The 27,111-nt window shown below is 36.4% G+C and overlaps 1 protein-coding gene across 1 annotated transcript in view; it reads right to left on the reverse strand.

Moving 5' to 3' along the window:
* Positions 1-20,208, reverse strand: part of LOC308346238 (protein SIX6OS1) — a gene marked incomplete at its 3' end in the record, with an annotated part of 56,430 nt that extends 36,222 nt beyond the window's left edge. Inside the window, exons 1-4 of the mRNA XM_080808954.1 lie at positions 20,157-20,208; positions 20,004-20,060; positions 17,403-17,529; positions 12,994-13,083 (exon numbers count right to left, since the gene is read on the reverse strand). Of these exons, the coding sequence (XP_080665080.1) occupies positions 12,994-13,083; positions 17,403-17,529; positions 20,004-20,060; positions 20,157-20,205 (323 nt within the window). The 5' untranslated portion in view covers positions 20,206-20,208. The remainder of the gene's footprint in view (positions 1-12,993; positions 13,084-17,402; positions 17,530-20,003; positions 20,061-20,156) is intronic.
* Positions 20,209-27,111: the final 6,903 nt, after the last annotated feature.

Genomic DNA, 27,111 nt, shown 5'->3' on the forward strand with positions numbered 1-27,111 from the left:
CCAACCTTGCCAACACCCTCTGTTTCTTGTGTTGTTGGTATTTGGGACTTCATCAAAATAAAAAGCTTCTGCACAATGAAGGAAACAACAAAAGTAAAAGGCAACTTATGGAATGGGAGAAGATACTTGCAAATGCCATATCCGATAAAGGGCTGGTATCCAAAATATATAAAGAACTTGCAAAACTGAACATCCAAAAATAAACAGTCCAATTAAAAATGGGCAGAACACGTGAATAGACATTTTTCCTAAGAACACACAGAGGGCCACCAGATACATGAAAAGATGCTCAACATCATTCATCATCAGGGAAACACAAATCAAAACTAAAATGAAAACCTCGTTTTTCCAATGACTAGATCAGGAGATCTCTATCCTCCCTGAGGTTTTCGGTTTCTACCCTCCCCAGTTCAGCTACCTCTGTAACTATGCTTTTTAAATTTTCAATTCTCTAAACTGACATTTTAATAGGAAGTAATGTTTTATGTGTTAGAGCTCTGGGTTCACAATCATTCTTATATACACCATAACTATTTATGAAGAAAATTTCAGCACTGTTTGGAAGAGCTCCTCCAGTCCAATTCAGGTAGAAGTGGATGGTCACCAATTTGGGCACAAGTCTTAAGTGGACAGTTAATTCTTACAAAAGGATATATTAACCCTTTTTATTTGACTTTTTTAAACCAATGGGCCAAATTCAACCTTATACCTCTTTTTGTATGGCCTGTGAGCTAAGAATAAGTTTTGCATTTTAAAATAATTTAAAAAATCAAAATAATAATATCTCATGACACATCAAAATTATATGAATTCAAGCTGTAATATCCACAAATAAAGTTTTATTAGAACACAGCAATTCATTTACATAGCATCTAAAGCTGTTCTTGCATTACAACAGCAGGGCTGAATATCAGCAGAGACTGTATAACACATAAAGCCTAAAATATTTAATATTTGGCCCTTATAATAATTTAAAAAATCTGCCTATCCTAATCTACAGCAATGAAAATGTTCAATCCAGGTTCTTTACAGGAAATATATTCCGAGATCCTCTTTTTACCCAATTCTTATCGTAGACTTAGCATCAAGAAATAATATTCATTGAAAATCTTCTAAAAATACAGTCCTTATGCTCCTCAAAATTCTGTAAATTTTATAAATCAAGACATACTATACGGGGAAGTTTATTTAAAGATACTATACTGATTATCTCATCTTAGTTAGCAGTTGAAAAAACAAGAACAGTTTTTATAAATGTTTGTATACTGAGAAAAAAAAAACTAAGGATAACAGTATTGTACTGGTCAGCAGATCTGAATCTTCTGAATGTTTTAATTTGTTTGATATACTAAACTCTGTCCCCTTTCATAAAATAAAACATTTGAGCTCAAAACAAACTCTTATTCCTCTAAATATACATTTGCTAATTAATCTCTCACTTTTGGGGGAAATGGTGCAGGGACGAGGGAAATATCTATTAGAAAACTGAGTCTGAGTCACCAGTTTCAGATGAAATTAGCATACCACATTCACCCTATTCATGTTATATATTCATGCCCACTCTTCTTATATACTCCATATAGGAACTTTAGCAGAGACCAGCATAGCCTGACTATCTCACCTGTTGCCAACAATACTTCAATGTCTAGAATGGAAGATTAGGAGAAACAAGAAGCTGGTACCTCTATTTCCTTCAGTACACATGATACCAGCAAATGGAGTCTTTTTCTTCTATACATGTCTGATATTGAGTCATCAGTTCAACCAATCTATGCGGTTTTTTAAAGAAAGACCTGTTTTCACTTTAATATCTTCAGCTACCTAAGAGAAGTCATCCACAACAAATACTATTAGAGAGGTACATATTTAAACTGCTTTGTCTTAGCTCCTCAAAGAAGCATTTTAATAATGTTTTACAACCTTGGCTTGCATTGAGAGATGTTCTAAGGAGAAGTTATACGTATGTATGTATGTATGTATGTATGGTGTTTATTTGGGGGAGGCCACTGAAGAAGGTAACTGACTACCATGCTGCATAAGTCCCTTTTCATGAAAGCTCAGGGGAGAAATTTCTCTCAAATCTCATTACCAGAAAAAACCTCTGCTTATCCTAAACAGCTGAGCTGGGCTCCTTTCCTCCTTCCTTCCTTTTTTTAAGAGAGGATGGAAGAACGTAATCTGAATTGGGTTATGAGGTCCCCCGGGTTAGGGTACCTCACCTCACCTCACCCATTGAATTAACTCACTTTGCTGCCTGTGAGTCTATTCCAAGCTTCAGCTAAGGAGGCATCTGCCAGAACCCTTCCCAAGAGCAGTGCCCACTCTGCCCTCAGTGCAAGGCCCTTTACTCTGGGAACTCACCTCCCCAAAACTCAGAGAGAACCCAGTTAGGGCCACTTTTGAACAACTGAATTGTTTTTTAAATGAATACTCTGAATCTCAAACTGATCACATTTCTTCAACGCCTTGACTTACTACTAGGAATTCTAATCTGTCCCTATATTTAACAAATGTGCAAGACCATGTAATACGAATTTCTATCCTAATCAAAGGCTTCATCTTCCTACATTATCCTTATATCCCTATAGCCTTGATTTTTATATTTAGTTTTCTTTTAACACAATGGTATTATACAAATTATTTCAAACCCTTTTTGTTAAAGCAAGGTCTAAAAATGACCAAGTAACAGTCTCTTTTACCAATTCCATCCTCTGCCTAATACTAGGATGATAGCGTATGCTAGTTTTCTCTTCTTTTGGCACTATACATTTCCCTGGGCAATCATCTATTTCTATGATTTCAAATGCCACTGAAGTCCAAATCTATTACTTTGATCCCTACCTTCTCCTCTTAAGACCCATCTTTAAATATAGAGTACTACAGTCTAGATTTTGTATGTGTAGTTTTTTTTTTTAAGAATTTATTTATTTAACAGAGAGAGAGAGAGAGAGAGAGAGAGAATACAAGCAGGGGGAGTGGAGAGGGAGAAGCAGGCTTCCTGCTGAGCAGGGAACCCAAAGCAGGGCTCAATGACCCTGGGATCATGATCTGAGCCAAAGGCAGATGCTTAACAAGTGAGCCACTCAGGCGCCCATGTATGTGTGTTTTTAATTAAAATATAAAAATTGGAGTGATGTCAGCAAGATGACAGAATAAAATATCTCTCATGTGTACTGCCCCAACAAAAATAACAAGTTAGCATCCAACCAAGGACAAAAGTGTGTTTGTGGGATCTCTGGGATCCAGGTAGAAGTCTGTGAAATCCTGGCATAGTCCAAGACTGAGGAGAGTCATTTTGAGAAGGCAGGCTCACATCCTGGTGGGTAACTTATTAACTGTGGTCCTGGCTACAGACCTATAAACAGTTCAGTACCCACTGAAAACTCTGCTACAGCCCTATTTGGCTTTGGGTCTGTTACTAGCATCATACATCAAAGGACCCAGAAGGAGTCATGCCCACCCGAGTATTAGGTAATAGGCATACATACCCTGGTCCAGTTATAGACGACTCTGAAGTGACCCTGAACCAGCTCCAGTCCTTATGTCTGCAATCCAGGAGCCCCTGGAGATTAGTCTGCCAAACTCATTCAGACTACAGATTCTGAAAGGGCCCTGTAACTGGGCTCTAGCCCATCCCAGCCACAGTCACCAAAGAGTCCTGCTCACACAGGGACCCAAGCAGGACATACTTATGTCCATACCCCCTGAAGATCCTGAAAAGACCTTATCCTTGGTTCCAACCCCCTCACAGCCACAGTTTTTCAGCAGTACTAAGGTCTAGTTTCCTGTGGGAGACTCTCCTATCTGCATCCTAGTAGATTCTAAAGAGCCATATACTTGGTTCTAGGTCTCTCACAGCCAAAAGCCATCAGCAGAACTGCCAGCCTTGGAACCCAAAAATAGGTACTCCTATATGTACCCCTAGAGATCCTAAAAGGGCCCTATACTTGGCTCCAGTCCCTCCAGCTACAGTCAAGGAGTACTCCAGCCTACCCAGGGAACTGGTTGAAGATATGTCTATCCATGCCTTCAGAACCAGGACTACAGAACGTATGACTGTGGAACCTGAACATGTAACCTGAAACATCTCAGAGGCTCAGTTCCAGTCCCTCCTGGCCACAGTCTAGGGCGAGTCCTGACCACCCACAGATCCATCTAGTGACTAAGCAGGCTCTACCAGGTTCCTAAGTGGGAGCTACACCAGTCCACATACTTGGTAATAGCCCTGCTGACTGAAGACCAACTGCGGAACGTGAAGCAGACCTTTGTCCCAGCACTATCTAACTGAATGAAGTACTAGAAGCACTCTCAAGCACCCAGAGACCAGAAGGATCGTACCTACCTGAACCCTTCATAACAAGCACACCAATCACAGATCCCAATGTGGACAAAGACAGCCTCAAAACCAACTCCGACCCATCATGACTGCAATTCTAGAGGTAAACCCATCAGTCTAAGAAACCATTCGGAAAAGGTCTTTACCTGCCAAAACCAATCTATAAAGACTGAAAGCAATGTTCGTTCATTTAAGTGCAAAGATATTAATGAAAGCTATAAAGATCACAAAGAACCAGGCAAATATGAAACCACCAAAGGAAAGTAATAAAGCTATAAGAACTAACCCCAAAGGAATAGAGATCTACTATCTGCCTTTCAAAGAATTCAAATAATCATTTTCAAGAAATTCAATAAATTGCAAGAGAACCCAGACAACTAATCTGGGTTGTTTCAGGAAATAAAATCAGGAAAACAATGGATGAACAAAATGAGAAGTTTAATAAAGAAATAAAAACCATAAAAAAGAACCAAACAAAAATCCTAGGGGTAGCCAGGTAGCTCAGTCAGTTAAGTGTCTGCCTTCAGCTCAGGTCATGATCCTGGGATTGAGCCCTGCATTGGGTTCCCTGCTTGGCAGGGTGTCCACTTCTCCATCTCCCTCTGCCTCCCACCCTCACTCGTGCTTGCTCTCTCTTGCTTGCTCTACTCTCTCTCAAATAAATAAACAAAATAGTAAAAAAAGAAAAAAAAATCCTAGAGCTGAAAAATACAATGACAGAAAGCATTAGCAACAGACTTGGTCATACAAAAGAAAGAATTCACAAATCTGAAATAGGTTCATTTGAAATTAGCCAGTTAGAGGAACAAAAAAATAGAATGAAAAAAGCCTACATGAATCATAAAACACTGTCAAGCAAACAAATATTTGCATCATGGGAGTCCCATGGCAGAAAGTTTGTTTAAAGAAATAATAGTTGAAAACTTGCTAACTCATGGGAAAGAGTTAGACATCCAAGTATAGGAAACTCAAAGGACCCAAAGCAAGATCAACCCAAAGAAGATTATTCCAAGGTATATTATAATCAAAATATTAAAAGTCAAAGACAAAGAGAGAATTTTGAAAGCATCAAGAGAAAAATATGTCTTCACACAAGGGAACCCCTATAACATTCATAGCAGATTTCTCTGCAGAAACCTTGTAGGCCGGGAGAGAATGAGATCATATTTTCAAAATGCTAAAACAAAAAACTGCAAATGAAGAATAGTACACCCAGCAAAATTGTCCTTCAGAAATGAAAGAGAGATACAGACGTTTCTAGACAGACAAATGCTAAGGGAATTCATCAACCTTTGAGGAGATTTACAGGAAATTTTAAAAGGAATTTTTCAAGTTGAAATGAAATGACACTAAATAGCCACAGGAAAACATATGAAACTGCAAAATTCACTGGTAAAGGTAAACAAATAATCAAATTCAGAATACCATAATAATGTATTAACAATTTGTAAATCACTTTTATCTTTAGTATAGAAGTTTAAAAACAGTAATATTAACAAAGAGATACAGCTACAATAACTTATTAATGGATACACAGTATAAAAGATGTAAAGTGGGGCACCTGGCTGGCTCAGTCAGTGAAGTGTCTGATTCTTGATCTTGGGATCATGAGTTTAAGCCCCATGTTGGGGGTAAACATTACTTTAAAAAATGTATTAAACAAATAAAGGGAACTTTAAGGTAAATAAATAAAGCACACACCTATATAATGTCCACCCTTAAAAAAAAAAAAGATGTGAAGTATGACATAAATAACATAAAATCTGGGGAGGGGGAAGTAAAAATGTAGAGTTTTTATATGCAATTGCAGGTACATTATATCAGCTTAAAATAGTGTTATATTTATAAATGTTTTATGTTAACCTCATGGTAACCACAGGGAAAAAATACCTACAGTAGATACACAAAAGATAAAGAGAAAGGAACTATGAAAAACAAATCACAAAGGAAGACAAGAGAGGAATATAGAACAAATGAATTTTAAAAACAGTCAGAAAACAATTAACTAAATGACAACAGTAAGTCCTTGTTTATCAATAATTATTTTAGGGATACCTAGATGGGTCAGTTGGTTGAGTGCCCAACTCTTGATTTCATCTCAGGTCATGATTTCAGGGTGGTGGGATCAAGTCCCATGTTGGGCTCCATGCTCAGCATGGAGCCTGCCAAAGATTTTCTCCCTCTCCCTCTGCCCATCTACCCTCATGCTCACACTCTCTCATGCTCATCTCTCTCTTGAAAATAAATAAACACATCTTCTAAAAAAAAAAATCACTTTCAACATAAATAGACTAAATTCAAAAGATACAGAGCTCAATGAATTTAAAAAACAGGAAGCAAAAATATGTCACCTATAGGAAACTCACTTTAGCTTTAAGGACACACAGAGGCTGAAAGTACAGGGATGGAAAAAGATATTTCATGCAAATGATAACTAAAAGAGAGAAAAAGGGGTTATACTTATGCCAGACAATATAGACGTTCAGTCAAAATCAGTCAGAAAACGCAAAGAAAAAAGCAAAGTCTCTATACAATGATAAAAAAGATCAACTCACCAAGAAGATATAATAATTGCAAGTATATGTGCAACCAACACTAAACCACCTGAATATTTAAAGTAAATATTAACATAACTTGAGAGAGAAAGCAATACTGGTAGAGGACTCAAATACCTCAATTTCAACATTGGAAAGATCATCCAGAAAGAAATTAACAAGGAAACAGCATACCTGAATAACACTATAGACAAAATGGAAATAACAGCCTTATACAAAACATTCAATCTAACATTCCATCTAGCAACACACAAATATACATTTTCTTAAGCACACATGGAATACTCTCCAGTAGAGAGATCATATCTTGAGCCACAAAGCCACCTTAATAAGCTTAAAAAGACAGAAAATATATCAAGGGTATTTTCTGGCCATAGTGATATAGAACTAGAAATTAACAGCAGGAAGAAAATGAAAAATTCACAAATATGTGAAAATTAATCAACACACTCCTGAACAACACTGGGTCAAAGAAGAAATCAGAAATATCTTGAGACAAATGAAAACACAATATACCAAAACCTAAGGAAGTGATGCAGCAAAAGTTCTAAAAGGGAAATTTATAGCAATAAATGCCTACATTAAGAAAAAAGACCTCAAATAAACTAACTTTACACCTCAAGAATTAGAACAATCTAAGGAAGAACAATCTAAGCCTGAACCTGGCAGAAGGAAGCAAACAAGAAAGATTAGAGCAGAAATAAATAAAATAGAGAAGAGGAAGACAATGGAAAAAATCAGTGAAACAAAGAGTTGGTTTTTGAAAAGATTAAAACATTTTGCAAACCCTTAGCTAAACCAACCAAGAAAAAAAGAAAGACGAACTCAAATAAGCAAAATTGTAAATGAAAGAGGAGATATTATACCATAGAAATACAAAGGATCATAAGAGGCTACCATGAACAATTATAAGACAAACAATTAGATAACCCAGAAGAAATGAATTAAATTTCTAGAAACATGCAACCTACCAAGACTCAATCATGAAGAAACAGAAAAAGTGCACAGATCAATTATTAGTAAGGAGATTGAAGTTGTAACCAAAACCTCCCAACAAAGAAAAATCCAGGACCAGATGGTTTCACTGATGAATTGTACCAAACATTTGAAGAATTAATACCAATACTTCTCAAACTCTTCTGAAGAGAAGAGAAGTCAACACCCTCCAACTCATTTTAAGAACATTACATGATACCAAGCCAGATGAGAACACTACAAGAAAAGAAAACTACAGGCCAATATTCCTGAGGAATATAGACAGAAAAATTCTCAACAAAACATTAGCAAACCAAACTCAACAGCACATTAAAAGGATCATACACAATGACCAAGTGGGATTTATCCATGGGTTGCAAGAATGGGCTCAACATGCACAAGTCAATAAACATGTTATTCGACATTAATAGAATAAAGGATACAAATCATATGATCCAGGGGCGCCAGGGTGGCTCAGTTGGTTAAGCGACTGCCTTTGGCTCAGGTCATGATCCTGGAGTCCCAGGATTGAGTCCCACATCACATCTCCTGCTCAACAGGGAGTCTGCTTCTCCCTCTGACCCTCCCCCTTCTCGTGCTCTCTCTCTCAAATAAATAAATAAAATCTTTAAAAAAAAAAAAACAATATGATTAACTCAATAGATGCAGAAAAAGCATCCGGCAAAACTCAACACCCACATTCATGATAAAAACTCTCAACAAATTGAGTATAGAAGGAACATACTTCAACATAATAAAGGCCATCTATGACAAGTCCATCACTAATATCACAGTCAATGGTGAAGAGCTAAATGCTTTTCCTTCAAAATCAGCAATAAGACAAGGATGCCACTCTCACCACTCCTAATCAATGTAGTACTGGAAATTCTAGCTAGAGAAATTAGGCAAGAAAAGGAAATAAAGTCATCCAAATAGGAAAGGAAGAAGTAAAATGGTCTGTTTGCAAAATGACATGATCTTATCTACAAAAAACTCTAAAACTCCACACAAAAACTGTTAGAACTAATCAACAAATTCAGTGAAATTTTGCACTACAAAATCAACATACAAAAATCAGTTGCATCTCTATATATTAATAATAAGCTATGCGAAAAAGAAATAAAACAATTTCATTAACAATAACATCAAAGACAATAAAACACTTAGGAATAAATTAAACCAAGGAGGTGAAAGGTCTGTCCACTGAATACTATAAGACATTGACTAAATAAACTGAAGAAGACACAAATAAATGGAAAGATATCCTGTGCTCATGGATCAGAAGAATTGTTATAACATCCATACTACCCAAAGACATCTTTGGATTCAAAGCAATCCCTATCAAAATTCCAATATCATTTTTCACAGAAATAGAGAAAACAACACTAAAATTTGTATGCAACTTCAAAGGCCCCCAAAGAGCCAAAGCAATCTTAAGAAAGAACAAAGCTGGAAGCATCACACTCCCTGATTTCAAACTATGTTACAAAGATATAGCACTCAAGATACTATGATACTGGCATGAAAACAGACACACAGACCAATGGAACAGAATCAAGAACTCACAAATAAACCATGTATATACAGTCAGCTAGTATCTGGAAAAGGAGGGGGCACATGGGTAACTCAGTGGGTTAAGCCTCTGCCTTTGGGTTAGGTCATGATATCAGGATCTTGGAATCAAGCCCTGCATGGGGCTTCCTGCTCAGCAGGAGTCTGCTTCTCCCTCCCACTTTCCCTCTGTGCTCTCTCCGCCTCTGTCTATCAAATAAATAAATAAAATCTTTTAAAAGATAGTTGGAAAAGGAGCCAAGAATACTCAATGCAGAAAGGATAGTCTCTTCAATAAGTGGTGCTGGGAAAACTGGATATCCACATGTAAAAGAATGAAACTGGACCCCTACCTAACACTACTCAGAAAAATTAACTCAAAATGGATCAAATGCTTAAAATACAATGCCTGAAACCATAAAACTCCTGGAGAAAACAGAGGAAGAGCTCCTTGATACTGGTCTCTGCAACAATTTTTTTGGCTACAATACCCAAATCATAAGCAACAAATGCAAAACTAAATTAGTGAGGCCACACTGAACTAAAAAAGCTTCTGCACAGAAAAAAAATCAAAAGAAAAAAAATCAACAAAATGAAGAGGCATTCTGTAGAATGGAAGAAACTATCTGCAAACCACATATTCAATAACGTGTTAATATCCGAAGTATATAAGGAATTCAATACAACTGAATAGCAAAAAGTCTAATAATTCATGTTCAAAATGGGCAGAGGGTATGAACATATTTCCAAAAACATACAAATGACCAAAAAGTTCATGAAAAGATGCTCAACATCACTAATCATCGGGGAAATGCAAATCAAAACCACAGAGATATCACCTCATATCTGTCAGGATAGCTAATTTTGAAAAGATAAGACATAACAATTATTGGTAAGAATGTGGAGAAAAAGCAACCTTTGAGCACTACTGGTAGGAACATAAATTGGTACAACCACTGTGGAAAACAGTATGGAAGTTCCTCAAAAAATTAAAAATAGAAGTACCATATAATCCAGTAATTCCACTACTGAATATTTATCCAAAGAAAACAAAAATATTAATTCAAAAATATACATGCACCCCTATGTGTACAGCTGAATAGTTTACAATAGCCAAGATATACTTGCAATCCAAGTGTCCATATACAGAGGAATGGATAAAAAAGTGAGCTACACACACACACATACGTATGTGTGCAATGGAATACTACTCACCCATAAGAAAGAATGAGTTCCTGCCATTTGTGACAACATGGATAAATCTAAGGGGTACTAATGGGACTGGAATAAGTCTGAGAGGGAAAGACAAATATGTGTTTTCACTTATATATGCAATCTGACAAAAAAAAACCCACAAAAAAACCAGACTCTTAAATACAGAGACCAACCTAGTGGTTGCCAGGGTAGAGGTGCAGTGGGGGTGGGGAATACAAGAAAGAGATTAAGAGATTCAAATGTCCAGTTATAAAATAAATGAGGGGATGCCTGAGTGGCTCAGTCGGTTGAGTGTCCAACTCTTGGTTTCGGCTCATGTCATGATCTCCTTGGTTGGGGGATCGAGCCCCACATCGGCCTCCAAGCTTAGTGGAAAATCTCCTTGAGATTCTCTCTCTTTCCCTCTCCCTCTGCTTGCTCATGCACTCTCTCTCTCTCTAAATACATTTTTCTTAAAAAACTGTCAGAGGAATGGATATATTTTTTAAATCATTATGTGCCATATACATATACATTCCTGTGTATATGTATATATATCATTATGTTATATACCAGAAAATAATATAACATTGTACATCAATTATTATTCAGTAATAATTTTTTTAAATGGGTATATAGGGGTAGCTGGCTGGGCCACTCAGTAGAGCATGGGACTCAATTTCATGGTTATGAGTTTGAGCCCCACATTGGGCACTGAGTTTCAACCCTTTAAAAAATAATTTTTAAAAAATGTGGTGTGTATGTATATATGTATATATGTGTGTGTGCAATGGAATATTATTTAGTCATAAAAAAAGAACTGCTGCCATTTATGACACCATGGATGGACCCTGAGTATCATGCTGAATAAATAAGAGGAAAACAAATACAGTGTAATCTTATTATATGTAAAAATTTAAAAAAAGTCCAATCACAGAAACAGAGAATAGAATGGTTGTTGTTAGGGGCCAGGAGTGGAGGAAATAGGGAGATGTTGCCCAAAGGATACAAAGTTCCAGTTATAAGGTGAATAAGTTCTGGGGATTTAATATACAGCATATTAAATATAACAATAGTGTATTATATACTTAAAAGTTGCTAAGAGAGTAAATCTTAAATGTTCTTACTACAAAAAAAATAGTACTTATACAGGGTGACAGATGTGCTACCTTCCTAAACTTATTGTGGTAGATGCTTTAAATTATATACATATATCAAACCATCATGTTTGTAGGCCTCAAACTTAAGCAATGTTATATGCCTGTTATATCTCAATAAAGCTGGGAGAAGAAGTAGTAAAAAAATAAAACTAAAGTATAAAAAAGATAACAAAATACAAAAAAATATAAAAAAATCATGCTCTTGTCTAATTATGTTAAAAATGAAAACATTTCCATTTTTTAAATTAAGTGAAATTATAATGCCGTATAATGTGTTCAAAGTCTCTCTTGGTAAGCCTGGGTGGCTCAGTAGGTTAAACACCTGCCTTCACTCAGGTGGAGGGCATCAGGCATGGGGCCCCTTGCTCAGCATTGAGCCCTCTTCTCCCTCTGCCTGCCACTTCCCCTGCTTGTGCTGCACGCACGCGCTCTCTCTCTCTGACAAATAAATAAATAAAATCTTAAAAGAAAAATGAAAAACAAAGTCTCTCACCTTGTTCCATTATATTCACTAATTACATTTAGTCCTCCAAATGAGATTATTTTACATGTAATGAAATAAACCCATACAATGGCTTTCTCCATTAAAATGTAACTACATTAGCTCTCTGAAAATGAGAAGTTTCATATAAAATCCCCTTCAAAAGTCAATACTCCAGGGGCGCCTGGGTGGCTCAGTGGGTTAAAGCCTCTGCCTTCGGCTCAGGTCATGATCCCAGGGTCCTGGGATCGAGCCCCACGTCGGGCTGTCTGCTCAGCAGGGAGCCTGCTTCCCCTCCTCTCTCTCTGCCTGCTTCTCTGCCTACTTGTGATCTCTGTCTGTCAAATAAATAAAAAAAAAAAAAAAAAAAAAAAAAAAGTCAATACTCCAAATTTTTCATAAGCTAATTCTATAGCTAACTATTCCTCCAGGTATTTACCTATAACAATTCAATTATAAGGACCATTAGTTGAAGCACTCCGCTATAACAATTCCTATTGATAAACTGTTTCTTTCTAAGGACATCACTAAACTTATCCAGGGTGGTAGAGCTTTATAACAAATAGGTAGGCCTCCGAAGAGTGCAAAACACAGGATATACTTTAAACACAAAAAACTTCCCCAATGTTCAAAGTTTCTGCATTTTTCAAGTAACATTTTTACTACGCGTATCCTATTATATTAAATAACATAACTGATAAACTTAATATATGTACTGTTAAGTTAATGTGTGTACTGTACTTGTCTTTTTCAATAGTTTCTTGACAAATAGTAAATTGGTCCTGCATATAGTCTTCATGCTTATGAAAAACATCACATGTTGGCTTCCAGCTATGGAAAAAAAATATTGTAATTAGAATCTCAGAATGATAAATTTTAAGAGATAATATAATTAAATTTCATTATTTAAAGGTCAATGAATCTTTCTCTTCCTGGAAAAACAAGCTTATAACAAGAAAATATTCCCACCTCCCATCATCACCACTACCATGATTTAGGCAATCATACATATACTCAAATATCAATGTCCATTAATTTTTACATAAAACCCATTGTGGAACCATGACTAAGGAAGGAGCAAGTATTACATGACTAGACTATGTATCACTATGGTATTTCTAGAATATACTCTGCAACACTGCAACATCAGGCTTCCTTCTCATCATACTTCTAACATCTTGACTAAGAAATTCTTTTGGAATAAGGATTCAAAGAACTAGAATAAGAAATAAAAAGAGGCTTTTCCTCCTTTAAAACTTAGAAAGTCAGGTTGCTATACCCTCCTGAACTAGAAAGAAACTAGGCAAAAATAAGTTATAAAATCAGATAGTAAGAATGAAATGAAGAGTTATATATTTTTTGTTTTATTACAAGACTTGAGAAATGTTACCAAATATGAAAAATCTAAAATTTGCATATACCATGTGAGCTTCTATTCTAAGTGTTGTTCAACTATTTCCTCTAGCTTTTTCCAAATCTTTAAAATATTATTTTCAGATTCAAAAAGTTCACTTGCCCACTTTGGAAGCACAGAAAAGCATATGTAAGGAAATAATTATGATCCATATTCTCAACACTGAATAATAACTACTACTATTGTTTTAATAAACGATTTCCAGATTTTATTATAAGTATATATTTAACATCTTTTTTTAAAAAGTTTATTTATTTGAGGGAGTGAGAAAGAGTGGGGAAGGGGCAGACAGAGAGAGAACCTTAAGTGGACTCGGCACTGAGCGCAGAGCCCTATGCAGGGCTCTATCTCACCACCGAGCTGAAACCAAGAGCTGGATGCTTAACTGACTGCGCCATCCAGGTACCCAATATTTAACATCTTTGAGATCATACTCATATATATAACAATGTATCCTCCTTTAGCACCCACTTTTAAATTATACAAATTTCCCTGTCACTAAGAATTCATTGTAAAGGTTTTAATAAATACACCACATTCCATAATTTATCTAAGCATTCCCATACTGTTGACCATTTTTGCTTAATTTTTCTATTGTAAATAGAACTTTTACTTAAATATTTGCCTGAATTTCTAATCATTTCCTTAGAAAACATTCTCCAAAATGGAATTAAAGGTCAAAGGTTATACATACACATATTCTGAGTATTCTAAAAATTCTGTAAGAAATACATGTTCACTAAAAAGCTATTCCCTGTAAGCATTTTTATGTATATATTCCTAGATTATTTCTAGTTATATATAAATACACAATTACTAAATTGGTTTCATACTATGAATGTTGTTTTATTCCATTTTTCAGTTTGGAATATACATCTTTCCATGACAATAGAAAGCTAACATCTTTCCATGTCAATAAATATACACTTAGAATTTTATTGTTCGCCTACTGTTCATTCACATGCATATACCAAAATTCATTTAACCCATCACTTAATGTTGAACATTAGAGTTCTTTTCAATGTTTTGCTATCATAAAAAAGGCTGAAATAAATACCCTACTGTACATTACATCTTTAAGAAAATGCCCAATTATTTCCTTATGAAAAATTCTCAGAAAAGGAAACTTTTAATCAAAAGTCATGTTTACTTTTAAAGCTTTTTAAAAAAATATACTGATGTGTCACCCAAAAGGTTTACACCAGCATACCTTACTATAGTGTACATGATTAAATGACTTATTCCCTGGCCAACACAGGATATCATCTTCCTTTTAATTTCTGCAAAACTTAAAGGCAAAAAGAGCATTTTATTATTGCTTTAATTTGGATGTCTGATTACCAGTAAGATTGGGCATTTGTTCACATGTTTGTTAAATATATATTTCTTCATGTTGGTGTTTACCTATTTTCTTTGCCCATTTTTCTAGTGGGGCTTTTCCTTTTGCTTATTAGTTTCCACAAGCACTTTATATTTTTATTGTTTTCATTTTTGTTAAAGATTTTATTTATTTATTTGAGAGAGAGAAAGCAAGCACAAGCAGGCAGAACAGGCAGAGGGAGAGGGAGAAGCAGGCTCCCTGCTGAGCAGAGAGCCCAATCTGGGGGTCAATCCCAGGACCCTGGGATCATCACCTGAGTCAAAGACAGACGCTCAACCCCACACTTAACCTAGGCACCCCTACTTTATATGTTTAAAAACTAACCCTTACTTGACATTTTTTCTACTTTATCCTTTTGCCTTTAACATCATTTGGGGGCATTTTTCTTTTTGTGTGTAGTCATATTTATCCATTGATTCCTCTGCAGTTTCTACTTTTGATGATACACTTACAAAGGCCTTCTACTCTCGGGGCACCTGGGTGGCTCAGTCATTAAGTGTCTGCTTTTGGCTTAGGTCATGATCCCAGGATCCTGGGATTGAGCCCCGTATTGTGCCTGGCATCAAGCCCCACATCGAGCCCCCGCTCAGTGGAAAGCCTGCTTCTCCCTCTCCCCCACCCTTGGTTGTGTCCCCTCTCTGGCTGTGTCTCTCTGTCAAGTAAATATATAAAATCTTTTAAAAAAGAAAGAAAAAGAAAAAGAAAAGACAACGGCCTTCTACTCTCAAAGATTACATGGTTACTTATATTTCTTTCAGTACTTTTATGAATTCATTTCCCACATTTAAATCTCTTAACCAGTATGCTGAAATCATGAATTAGAGGTATATTATGGTATTAAAATCCTACTAACTGTCCTTGGAACCCAGCAGAGATTAAGCTTGAACGAAGTAGTACATCTTAGACACAGCAGGTTCTAAGGGGAAACTACTTTTCCAGCACCCACTGCAACTAGTTGAAGGAAACCACTGGTAAAACCTCCTACAAAAAACTTAAATCAAAATAAAAGAGAAAGTTCAATAATACTGAACTGTGCTATCAGATTGACAAATAATTTAAACAAAAATTTAAACATAATTTCAGTGTTGTCAAGGGTATGAGGAAACAGGAACTTTCTCAGACACTGCTGGCAGAAGTATGAACTTATATAATCTTTTCATGGAAAGAAGTTTGGCATTACCTATCAAATGTTTAAATGTGCATACTCTTTGATGCAACAATTGCACTTCTAGAAGCTCATTCTATAGCAACAGGTCTATAAACATGGAAGGATACCTGCACATGTTGCTCATAGAAGGGAAAAACTAGAAACCTAAATGCTTATTAATAGGAGAATGGTTAAATAACTTAAGATACACCAATACTATAAAATTCTATGGAGTTGTTAAAGAATGATACCTTTACATAATCACTACACGTATAGGATCATTTACATAACATACTGCTAAATTTTTTTAAAAATAGTAAGTACGGTATGATTCCATTTTGTAAAAAGAAAAAATAGATATATAGATAGATGTACATACAAGTCTCTGTAATAATGACATTGAATTTTTATTGAAAAATGTCTGAAAAGATAGAATCATTAAAAATTATTTACCTCTAAGGAAGAGGATAGGGTTGAGATAGGAACTGCAGGCAGGGTACTTTTTACAGTACACATTTATAGAGGTTTTGAATTTTTATACTAGGTATCCATTACTTTTACAAAGGGGAAAAATCAAAAAGACATTAAAATTCTGAATAAAAAATATTTTAAAATAAGATTCTAAAGTATAGTTGTTAATACAGAGACAATGGTCTACATAAAGAACAGAAAACTAACACATTTTATTTTTGTAATATACAATAAAGTTCCATTAGTAAGTCTTTATTTTGAAATGTTTATGTCTCATAATAAATTTGAACACTGGGATCCAGAATCTGAAGCCATGCTGACAGAATTCTTAACATATTGAATACTTTTACTTTGAAAAGCAACTTATTTTAGGCTAGATTCCCCTAGAAAAAAATAAAATCTTAAAAACTCAAAGATGGAAATTATTTCAAATGTATTTATCTAATAGAAATTTTATATACTGAGTCTATATTATTCAAGATTCTGTAGACTATTTGGGTCTGAATTAGAGAAATCTTATAGCACTTCTATTTTTCTTTTGATCCTCCTATGATCCCTTTTTACCAAAGCATGTAACAAAGCTAGTTAAGACCTGACTCATTATTTTGCTAATACAAAACACTACTTTAAAGCAACAGTGTCTTCAATTATTAAATACTATAAATTATAAATAACACAAACCTTGAATAAAAGATCTAGCGACAATTACTAGAAGTTTATTTCTTTCAAATACTCACTTACTACAGTTGTCTTTGATTTCCTTACTATGTTTATAGTAATGACCAATTTCCTCATCTGTTGTGTTTATAGTTTCATGTATCTTACAAATAGTTGCCTTGTTTTCTTTAATATCTTCAAGGCATTCTGGAAAGGAGAAATGTTTAAGATGAAAATCATAAATTCAAAATTAACAAATACAGAGGTAGCAACTTACCTAAATGGGGGAGAATTAGAGAACTGAAGGGAAGTGAGGCTTGAGATGGAAGGCCCTATACTAAAAAACACAGAACCAGAAACAGGCTTGCTCCTAGACCTAGAAGCAAAGGATTTGTGTTTGGAAGCGGAGATGTACACCTGAAACTAACATTATACTGTGTTAACTAATTGGAATTTAAATAAAAACAAGGAAGGAAGGAAGGAAGGAAGGGGGGAGGGAGGGAGGGTTGGCTCCTGTCCATAATCTTTAACATAAGAGGGCTAGATTAAGTGATACCTAGGATCAATGGCATCTTATGACAGTATGAGTTCATGTAAACATTTAGTCATGTATGATACTGACTTGTTTTGGTTTTGACAAATGTAAAATTTCTCTTCATCAATTCCATGTCAATTAATTACTAAATACACATTCAACTCACTTGTTTTTTGTTACTAGTGAACAATACAAGATAAAAATAGAATTTCTTGAGTATTAAAATAAATTCTTTTTTTATTTTATCTGCATTCTTTTTTGTGGCAGAAAGGTAACTAAATTCTATCTTTTCAGAACTATCAAGAAATTAATGGTTCTATTTTATGGTAGCTTTTATGTAGGATCTTAAAATACTATATTTATGTAATCTGCTTTGCCATTTCTCTCATAATATCATTTTTCAGAATTATTCCTGAAAATGGACATCCATCAGTCCTGGCACCTGACTTTTGGTGATGTTTAAAAAGATTTTAAAAATTCACTCATGTGATCCAAAATCTATAAAGAACTTATCAAACTCAACACCCAAAACCCAAATAATCCAGTTAAAAAATGAGCAGAAGACACAAACAGACATTTTTCCAAAGAAGACATAGAGAGAGCTAACAAGACACATGAAAAGATGTTCTACATTACTTATCATCAGGGAAATACAAATCAAAACTACAATGAGATATCACCTTGCACCCATCACAACAGCTAAAATTAACAACAGATGTTGGTGAAAATGTGAAGAAAGAGAAACGTTCTTACATTATTCGTGGGAATGTAAACTGGTGCAGCCACTCTGGAAAATGGTATGGAGGCTCATCAAAAAGTTAAAAACAGAATTACTCTGTGATCCAGCAATTGCACTACAGGGTATTACCCAAAGGATATAAAAATACTGATTGGAGGGGTGCCGGGGTGTCTCAATCAGTTAAACATCCAATTTTTTATTTGATCTCAGGGAGGTGAGTTGGAGCCCTGGATCTGGCTCTGTGCTAAGTGAGGAGCCTGCTTAGGATTTTCTCTCTTCCTCTGCCCTACCCCCACAAAAATGCTCTCTCCAAAAAACCAAAAACAAAACAAAAACCTGATTAGAAGGGGCACAGGCACTCTGATGTTCACAGCAGCATGATCAACAAGAGACAAGTTATGGAAAGAGCCCAAATCTCCATCCACTGATGAATGAATAAAGAAGATGTGGTGTAGGGGCACCTGGATGGCACAGTCAGTTGGGCATCTGATTCTTGGTTTCATCTTGGGCCCTGATCTCTGTGTCCTGGGATCAAGGCCCCCCCATCCAACTCCATACTCAGCGTGGAGTCTGCTTGAGATTCTCTCTCCCTCTCCCTCTGATCCTCCCACTCATGTTCTCTCTCTTTCTCTCTTGCACTCAAATAAATAATCTTAAAAAAAAAAAAAGATGCAGAGCATACATACAATGGAATATCAGTCATGAAAAAGAAAGAATCTTGCCATTTGCAACAAGGATGGTGCTAGAGAACATTATGCTAAGCAAAATAAGTCAGTCAGAGAAAGACAAATGATATAGTATTTCACTTATATGTGGAATTTAAGAAACAAAACAAATGAACATGGGGTAAAAAGAGAGAGGGGGACAAACCATAAAACAGACTCTTAATGATAGAGAACAAACTAAGGCTTGCTGGGGGTGGGGGGGAGGTGTGTGGGGGGACAGGTTAAATGGGTGATGGGTATTAAGGAGGGTGCTTGTGATGAGCACCGGTGTTGTATGTAAGTGTGAATTGCTAAATCCTACACCCGACATGAATATTACACTTCATGCTGAATAACTGGAATTTAAATAAAAATTTGAAACTATAAAAAAGCACAAATTTAAAATTCACTCATAGGTTTGAAAGAACCTGTTATCTGAGAAAAATAACATTTTCAACTGTGCTTAATTAAGGTGTTAGGTCTGCTTAAAGCAAAATTCTTCAACACAAAGTAACTAAATGCTAAATACAGAAATTTATTACTGAAAAGCTATAGTTAGGGCAAACAGTCACTAGATAGATAAAACTAGAACAAAAGTTATAATCCCCACTATAAATTACCCTAAACAAGGCAACTACTTATTATCTTATATGCCATAAAAAACTTAAAAGCTAGAATAACTTTATCATGCAAAACGACTTACTATTAATTCGTTGAAGCATATCTTCTTTCGTGCTTATATCTTGCTCATACTGGAAAACTAAAAAAAAAAAAAATAGTGACTTCACTTCATTATTAAAATGTTAAATGATAATACAAATAGTTACTTATTTCTTTATTTTCATTTTATACCTACCAAATTCTAGCAAAAGTCTGTCCAAACTGACAAACAGGCTGTCATTCATCTTGGATACTATATTTAAAAAAAAAAATTGTAAGGAGAGATTTTCTTAAGTCCTATGCAAAACAGCATATATTCGTAGGGTAACTAGGCATTATTTCAGAAGAATGTGGGGGGAGCAAGAACTGAGGAGGAGAGAGACCCCTTCAGCCCAGTACTGGGCACAGCCCTAGAAAGGCACTTAATAAATACTTGGTCAATGTCACTGCAGGACTGAAATATCTAGGGGTAGGGGGAAGCCTTAATAATTGTTTATACGTGGTATTGTAACACGTCACTGAATGTTCTGGAGTGCACAGACACCAAGATTTCTCAAAGGGATATGCCTTTTAAAATCATCTCTCTTAATATGCCCTTTCTCGGCGCGTGGACTACTACGCGCAGCAAGATTCCTAAACAAAGTCCTTAACCAACACCCAAGGTAAAACAAAGCGAGAGTGCAATTTTACACTTAACGAATTTACCACCCAAAATGCAGAAAGTAAAGGTTTTCACAGGACTGCCAAGTCGCATTACAAAATACGCCCGAGGCGGGGTCGTTATTACTCGTCACGCGCAGACTCCAGAAGCCACTCTTCCCGCCCGTTCTGAAGCACGAAGTTCGCTCACGACCAACACCCTCACAGCCGAGGCGCTTCTGCTCACCCGGATCCCTCCCCAACCCTTCAGCCAGGCGGCGGTGCCCGCAGCTTGGGGCAGCTGTGGGGCCAAGGAGGAGGCCACGCGCCGACAAGCCCTCACGCGACCGCTGGTGTAACGCCAGAGACTGGGCCCGCCAGACCCCCAGATCCCTCAGAGCCGCCCGCGCAGTAGGAATAACCGCCACGCACAGCTCCTTTTCCCAGCCACCTCAACGGCCCCTCCGCGACCCGAACGTTTCACGCCCTCCCTTCTCTGGGTCCCACAGCTCGACTCAGGGTCTCAAGTTCCGGGTACACCACGCAGAACCCGATACTGAAAAGCGGCCGGGGGTCCGCTTCCGCCCCACCCAGCCCCGCGAGACCCCGCGAAGCCGGCAGCGGGAGTTGCAGATCGCGCTGAAGAGCGAGATCGAACTCCCCGCGAGACCAGCGTTGCGGCAGTCACCCCTTCCCGCAGGACGAAGCGTGAACCAAGCACCCTAAAACCCTAGAGGTGGTGCTAGAATCAGAGAGCAGCCCTGAAAAGGACGGAGCAGGAACCTCTCAGGGATTCTCCTATTGCCTTGAAGACAAATGTTGTCTTAAGACGATTCATTCCTCTTGTAACTTAACAGTTTAAAGAAGTATTTTCAGAGAACAGCAGTAAGTTTGATATCGTAACGTGAGAGGAAAAACCTCGAATCAATCATCAGAATTCAGTTTTGCAGTCAGTATTTTCAAAACTTCTTAAAAAGCAAGCATAAGAATTCAAATACATTTTCATTCAACAAACATCCTGAGTGACTCATTTTAGTTTCAAATAAATTGCACATTAACATTTTTATCCAAACGCTGCCTTTAGATAATTTGTGCTCTTAGAATTTGTCAGCATATCCAAAGTGAAAAAAAAGGGTAGAGAAAAAATAATTTAAGCAAGTCAGCCCCCAAATTGCTTTCATTATTAATATATTTGTGGTAAAGATTTTCAATACTAAATGATCTAAATAATTGCCTCAACTCATCACTACCTAAATTCGCAGATTATTAAAATGAAAAAGAAATTGAGGTTTTTCTTGCTTAAATACCTCAGAGTATGTGTGCATAACTGACTTTATTATACTATGATGTAACATAATATACTATGATGTAATGTTACTCATTAGTATTAATGGTAGTAAACCATCAAAACTCATTAAGTTTGATGGTGTAAGACATTTAACAGCTTTATTCTTATACGTGTCTATGATGTATTTGTTAACTAACCCCCTTTTAGGAAGGCGTAGGGGCATAAATATGAAGGTTACAGTTATTTAGTCTTGCTGGTACTACATTGCTATGACTGTCAAGATAATTTCAGGGGCGCCTGGGTGGCTCAGTGGGTTAAAGCCTCTGCTTTCGGCTCAGGTCATGATCTCAGGGTCCTGGGATGGAGCCCCGCATCAGGCTCTCTGCTCAGCAGGGAGCCTGCTTTCTCCTCTCTCTGCCTGCTTCTCTGCCTGCCTCTCTGCCTACTTGTGATCTCTGTCAAATAAATAAAGTCTTTAAAAAAAAAAAAAAGACAATTTCATAGGTCAAAAGAATTGATTCAGTTCAATTTTTAACAGTAGATATTCTTGTAAAAAATTTGTGGAAACCTAGAAACACCACCTTACTGACACCTGAAAATTTATTTGCATTTAAATTCACATCTATGCATATCTGTTTTTTTAAGGTTTTATATATTTATTTGACAGAGGTCACAAGTAGGGTGGGGGGAGGGGAAGCAGGCTCCCTGCTGAGCAGAGAGCCAGATTTTGGGGGGGGCGGGTGGATCCCAGGACCCTGAGATCATGATCTGAGCCGAAAGCAGAGGCTTAACCCACTGAGTCACCCAGGTGTCCCAACATCTGTGCATATCTAGTAACTCTCACAAAAATACAACTGTGTTCTACCAAAACCACTGCCACGGATTCCATTCCAAAAAATCCCTTCTGGAAAGCAATAAAGATGAGAAAGTTCCAACAACTGGAGAGTTTTAAATAACAAATTTTGTTCTTCCTTCTCTATCCCCCAATGAAATACAGAGCACCATTTGAAAAATTATAGACCATTGACTTAGGTAAACATTTATCTTAACATCATTTTCTGGGAAAGTACTCCTGTAAAAATCCCTCCCTACATATTATTAACAACTTCTCCTTTGCTCCAGACATGCAAATCAGAATCTGAAGAAATTCTTTATTTAAACGTGCTCCCCATTCTAATTGTACTGTATTCCTTTTTTTCCTTTCACTGCTGAATCCATCCAACAGAAAACACATCTCCTATTTACTATTGCTTTCCACTCCTTTTCTCATTGGCTTTTTAAACTCATCTGCTATCCCCATCGCATTTAACTGCTTTCTCAGATAATCAATAAATATTTTTATTACAAATCTAATGGTCTTTTCTCAGTCTTATTCCCACCCCCCCTTTTTCTAATTCTTCTACATATTTGGTCCTACTAAAGGTCTTTGTAACCTTGACTTCCAAGACACTACTCGCTCATAGTTTTCTACCTCTCCTACCTGCTCATCTGATTTTGGCGTCTACTTCTTTCCCTTTTGCCATCACTACCCAACTATGGACTCTTATCAAAGCCTTTTCTTTTCCTTTTTTTTTTTTTTTTAAAGATTTTATTTATTTGCCAGAGAGAGAGAGTACACACAAGCAGGCAGAGAGGCAGGCAGAGGCAGTGAGAGAAGCAGGCTCCCTGGCGAGCAAGGAGCCCGATGCGGGACTCGATCCCGTGGGATGATGACCTGAGCCGAAGGCAGCAGCTTAAACAACTGAGCCACCCAGTCGTCCCTCAAAGCCTTTTCTTTAACTCTAACTTTCTCTACACTCTTTTCTTTGGATCATTCATTCTAATGACTTTAGTTATCACCTCCGTGCTTAAAATTCCCAAATCTTTATTTCCAGTCCTATCTTATTATTTAAGAGTTATAAATATATTTACATTTACATGCTTTTCCATCAGTCTGGGTTCAATCTGATCCAAATCCAAAGTCATCTCTTCCTTTCCTTCTAACACACCTGTCTCAGTAACATTGTAATTCCCCCCAAAATCAATACATGAAAAGTTGGTATCTTATATGACTCATAACTCTTTTCATCTCTTATAACCATTTACAAAGTCTTGTTGATTTTTTCTTTTCTTTTTTATTTAAATTCAATTAGCCAACATATAGTACATCATTAGTTTGTGATGTAGTGTTCAATGATTCATTAGTGTGTGTGTGTAACACCCTGTGTTCTTTGATAGATCCCTATTTATATCCAATCAACTCTATAAACTGTTTTTGTAGGCATACATATATGGATTCTATTTCTCTCCATCTCAATTTCCACCATTTTAGTCCAGGTTACCATTATTTTCTCACCTGGATTATTATAGTAGCTTCCAAACTAGTTTTGCTGTATATCTACTTCTGGCCCTCTAGAACATTCTTCATTCATCCTTCAATGGAGTGATTTTAAATGCAAACTTATTACTCTCTCTGTCTCTGTCTCTGTCTCTCTCTCTCATTAGACACACACACACACACACCTTAGAACACTTCAGTAGCAATGACTTCCTATTATTCTAAGGACTTACAAGGCACTTCATGATCCCTGTCCTTGTCTATCTCTGTTTTTTCCTATTATACCAACCCTATTTTCTTCCTTGCAATCCAGCCTTACAGACCTTCTTTCAGTTCTTAACATGTTCCTTTCTAGGCATTGCACTTGCTGACTGCTTAGTCTGGAATGCTCTATCTCTCATTTGATAACCTCCTAATCCTTCAAATCTCAACTCAAGTATCACAGCCACAGTAACGCTCATTAAAAACTCTCAGAGTTCATGTATTCATCCTTCATAGCCTTTAGCATGGTTATAATTCTACGTTATTTGTTTAATTATTGTATAAATATTTATCTCATTCATTATACTGTAGGCTTCCTAAGAACAGGCCCAATCTCTTCTGTCTCCTCTGCTCCAACACACACAAACACCTTCACAGCCACAAGGAATAATCCCAGTTCAATTCACATGCAATTATAAGGTAATAAATGCCACCTCATTCTAAGAACAGTCCTTACTTATAGGGAAAACAGTCATAGAAGAGGAAGTGAAACAATTTGAATCTAACACAAATTTATTTACATGAATGGTAATCAGGTCCATGAAAAAAATCAAGTTTAAAGTGTGCCCAGATAGAAGCTGGCCAGTTAGCTCAGTTGGTTAGAGCATGGTGCTGATAAAGTGTGCCCAGATATTCAAATATGCATGATGAAATTTACAATTTAATATTAAATTTATATATTAATATTAATCAAAACACCCCCAACTCCTTTTTTTCCTCATTTGATCCTCTGTGGTAGGATTAGTGCTGCTCACCTTCCTGGCCACATTAGGTTTGTATTTTCATCACTTCCTTGAATTACCACGTCAATAAAATATGAGTAGTTACTTGACACCTCTGCTCTATTGACAATTATCCTAATGCTAGTAGGTTTTCTTCTAAGTATGTACAAACCATATTGGGCAAATGCAAACAAACAAACAAAAAACAGACTTTTTTGTTCTTGTAGATCTTAAAGGCACCATTTAGTGTTAATTTGACCCATTCATTGTTTTACTGTTCATGTATCTTTGTTTTTGATGCAATCCTGTTTCCCTCAAATATATCTACTTACTTCTAAAATCCTACTAAATGAGATCTTAAATTTCAATTTACCTCCCTTATTCTATCTTTACATCACATAATTCTTTGATTTTATTTGTTTTTTACTCACCTTTGTATGCCCAGCAGCTGGCCAGTGCCCGACACAAGATAGACACTCAAAAGGTACTTTAATTTAATTAATAAATGAATGAATGAAAAGTGCTCAAAAAATGGTTATATCATTTCATATCTGGGTTACTATAACAGACTGGGAACAACTTGTCCCCTTGACCTATCCTATATTCTTCTTATTCCATCCTACAACAATTCTGATTTTTCTTGCATCTATCTCATTATGGTATCCATCTAATTTGAAAGAAATTAATGATTATATTTTCCTCTGCTTCAAATTGTAATGTCTGCACTATTTTAAGACCTTCTATAATTTGACCTTGACCTTATTTCCCAACAAAATCTCTCTCTTTTTAGCAGCCCAATTCCTTCACTGATCCATGAAGACACTATGCTTATTTAAGCTTCCATGGTTTTGTGTTCAATGTTCCTCTCAACTGGAAAGTTTCTTCTTGGCACATTTAAATCAGTTGCAGAGAAATAAAGGCTTAGGACATTCAAGAGTTCCTTCTCAGGCAACAGAACTCCTCTTTCTTAACAGATACCAATAATATTATATATCTAGCTCCCAGAGGGCTCATCTCAGGGATGGGCATGTGACCAGGCCAGGAATGGCCTGGCCAATCACAGTACTCCATCACTGGGGCCAGTCTTTCCTTAAATGGTATGTGCAGAATGGTGAAAGAAAAATATCTCTCTAAGCTACTGAACTCCAAAAACCTTGTAAGGCTGGAGCTGCTAACCGTCCTTCTCTCCATACAAAAAACAAACAAACAAACAAAACAAAACAAAACAAAACAAAAAAACCAAAACCACAAAAAAAAAAAAAAAACACAAAAAAACCCCTCCCCTATAATGAAGCCAACACAAACAAAAACAGAAACAAGATAGAGAGGAGTCAAATACCCCAGGGTTTTCAGTTCTATAAGTCAATAGGTTCCCTTTTTGTTCAAGATAGTCTAAGTTCAATTTATATTGCCTGCACTTATAGAGTCCTTTTAAATGCAGAGAAGTAGAGATGATAAAATTTTTGTCGCTACACATGCCATTTGAAATTTGATTGCTTCAAATTTCCAATCAACAAAGTTAGTTAAATTTTCCTTGTTTGGTCTCCATCAATTAATTGTAATCATTCCATGTTTTAGTTTGTTTCATATTTGATCCATGACTTCTTATACATATTTTGTTTTCCCTGGAGTTTCAATTGTACTTTCCCCCCCCTATAAAGAGAAGAATCATATGTCTTCTTCATCATATCATTAAATCCCTCAGGTGCCTTACTACTTGTTAATTGCCCTAGCATAATTTCTAAGCCTAGAGTAAGCACAAACACTCTACTTTGAGAGACCCATATCTTTGCAAGTTAATCACTCAATTTCATTGCAGACTATTTCTTAGGCTTCAGTCTGGGTGCATTTGTATAAGTAGGAGGGGATAGGAGAGGCCAATTACCACAGCCCTGCTCTGGATAATTTTTCAAGTTATAACCTC

This window comes from Martes martes (assembly GCF_963455335.1).
Source record: "Martes martes genome assembly, chromosome: 7".
Classification (NCBI taxonomy): Eukaryota; Metazoa; Chordata; class Mammalia; order Carnivora; family Mustelidae; genus Martes; species Martes martes.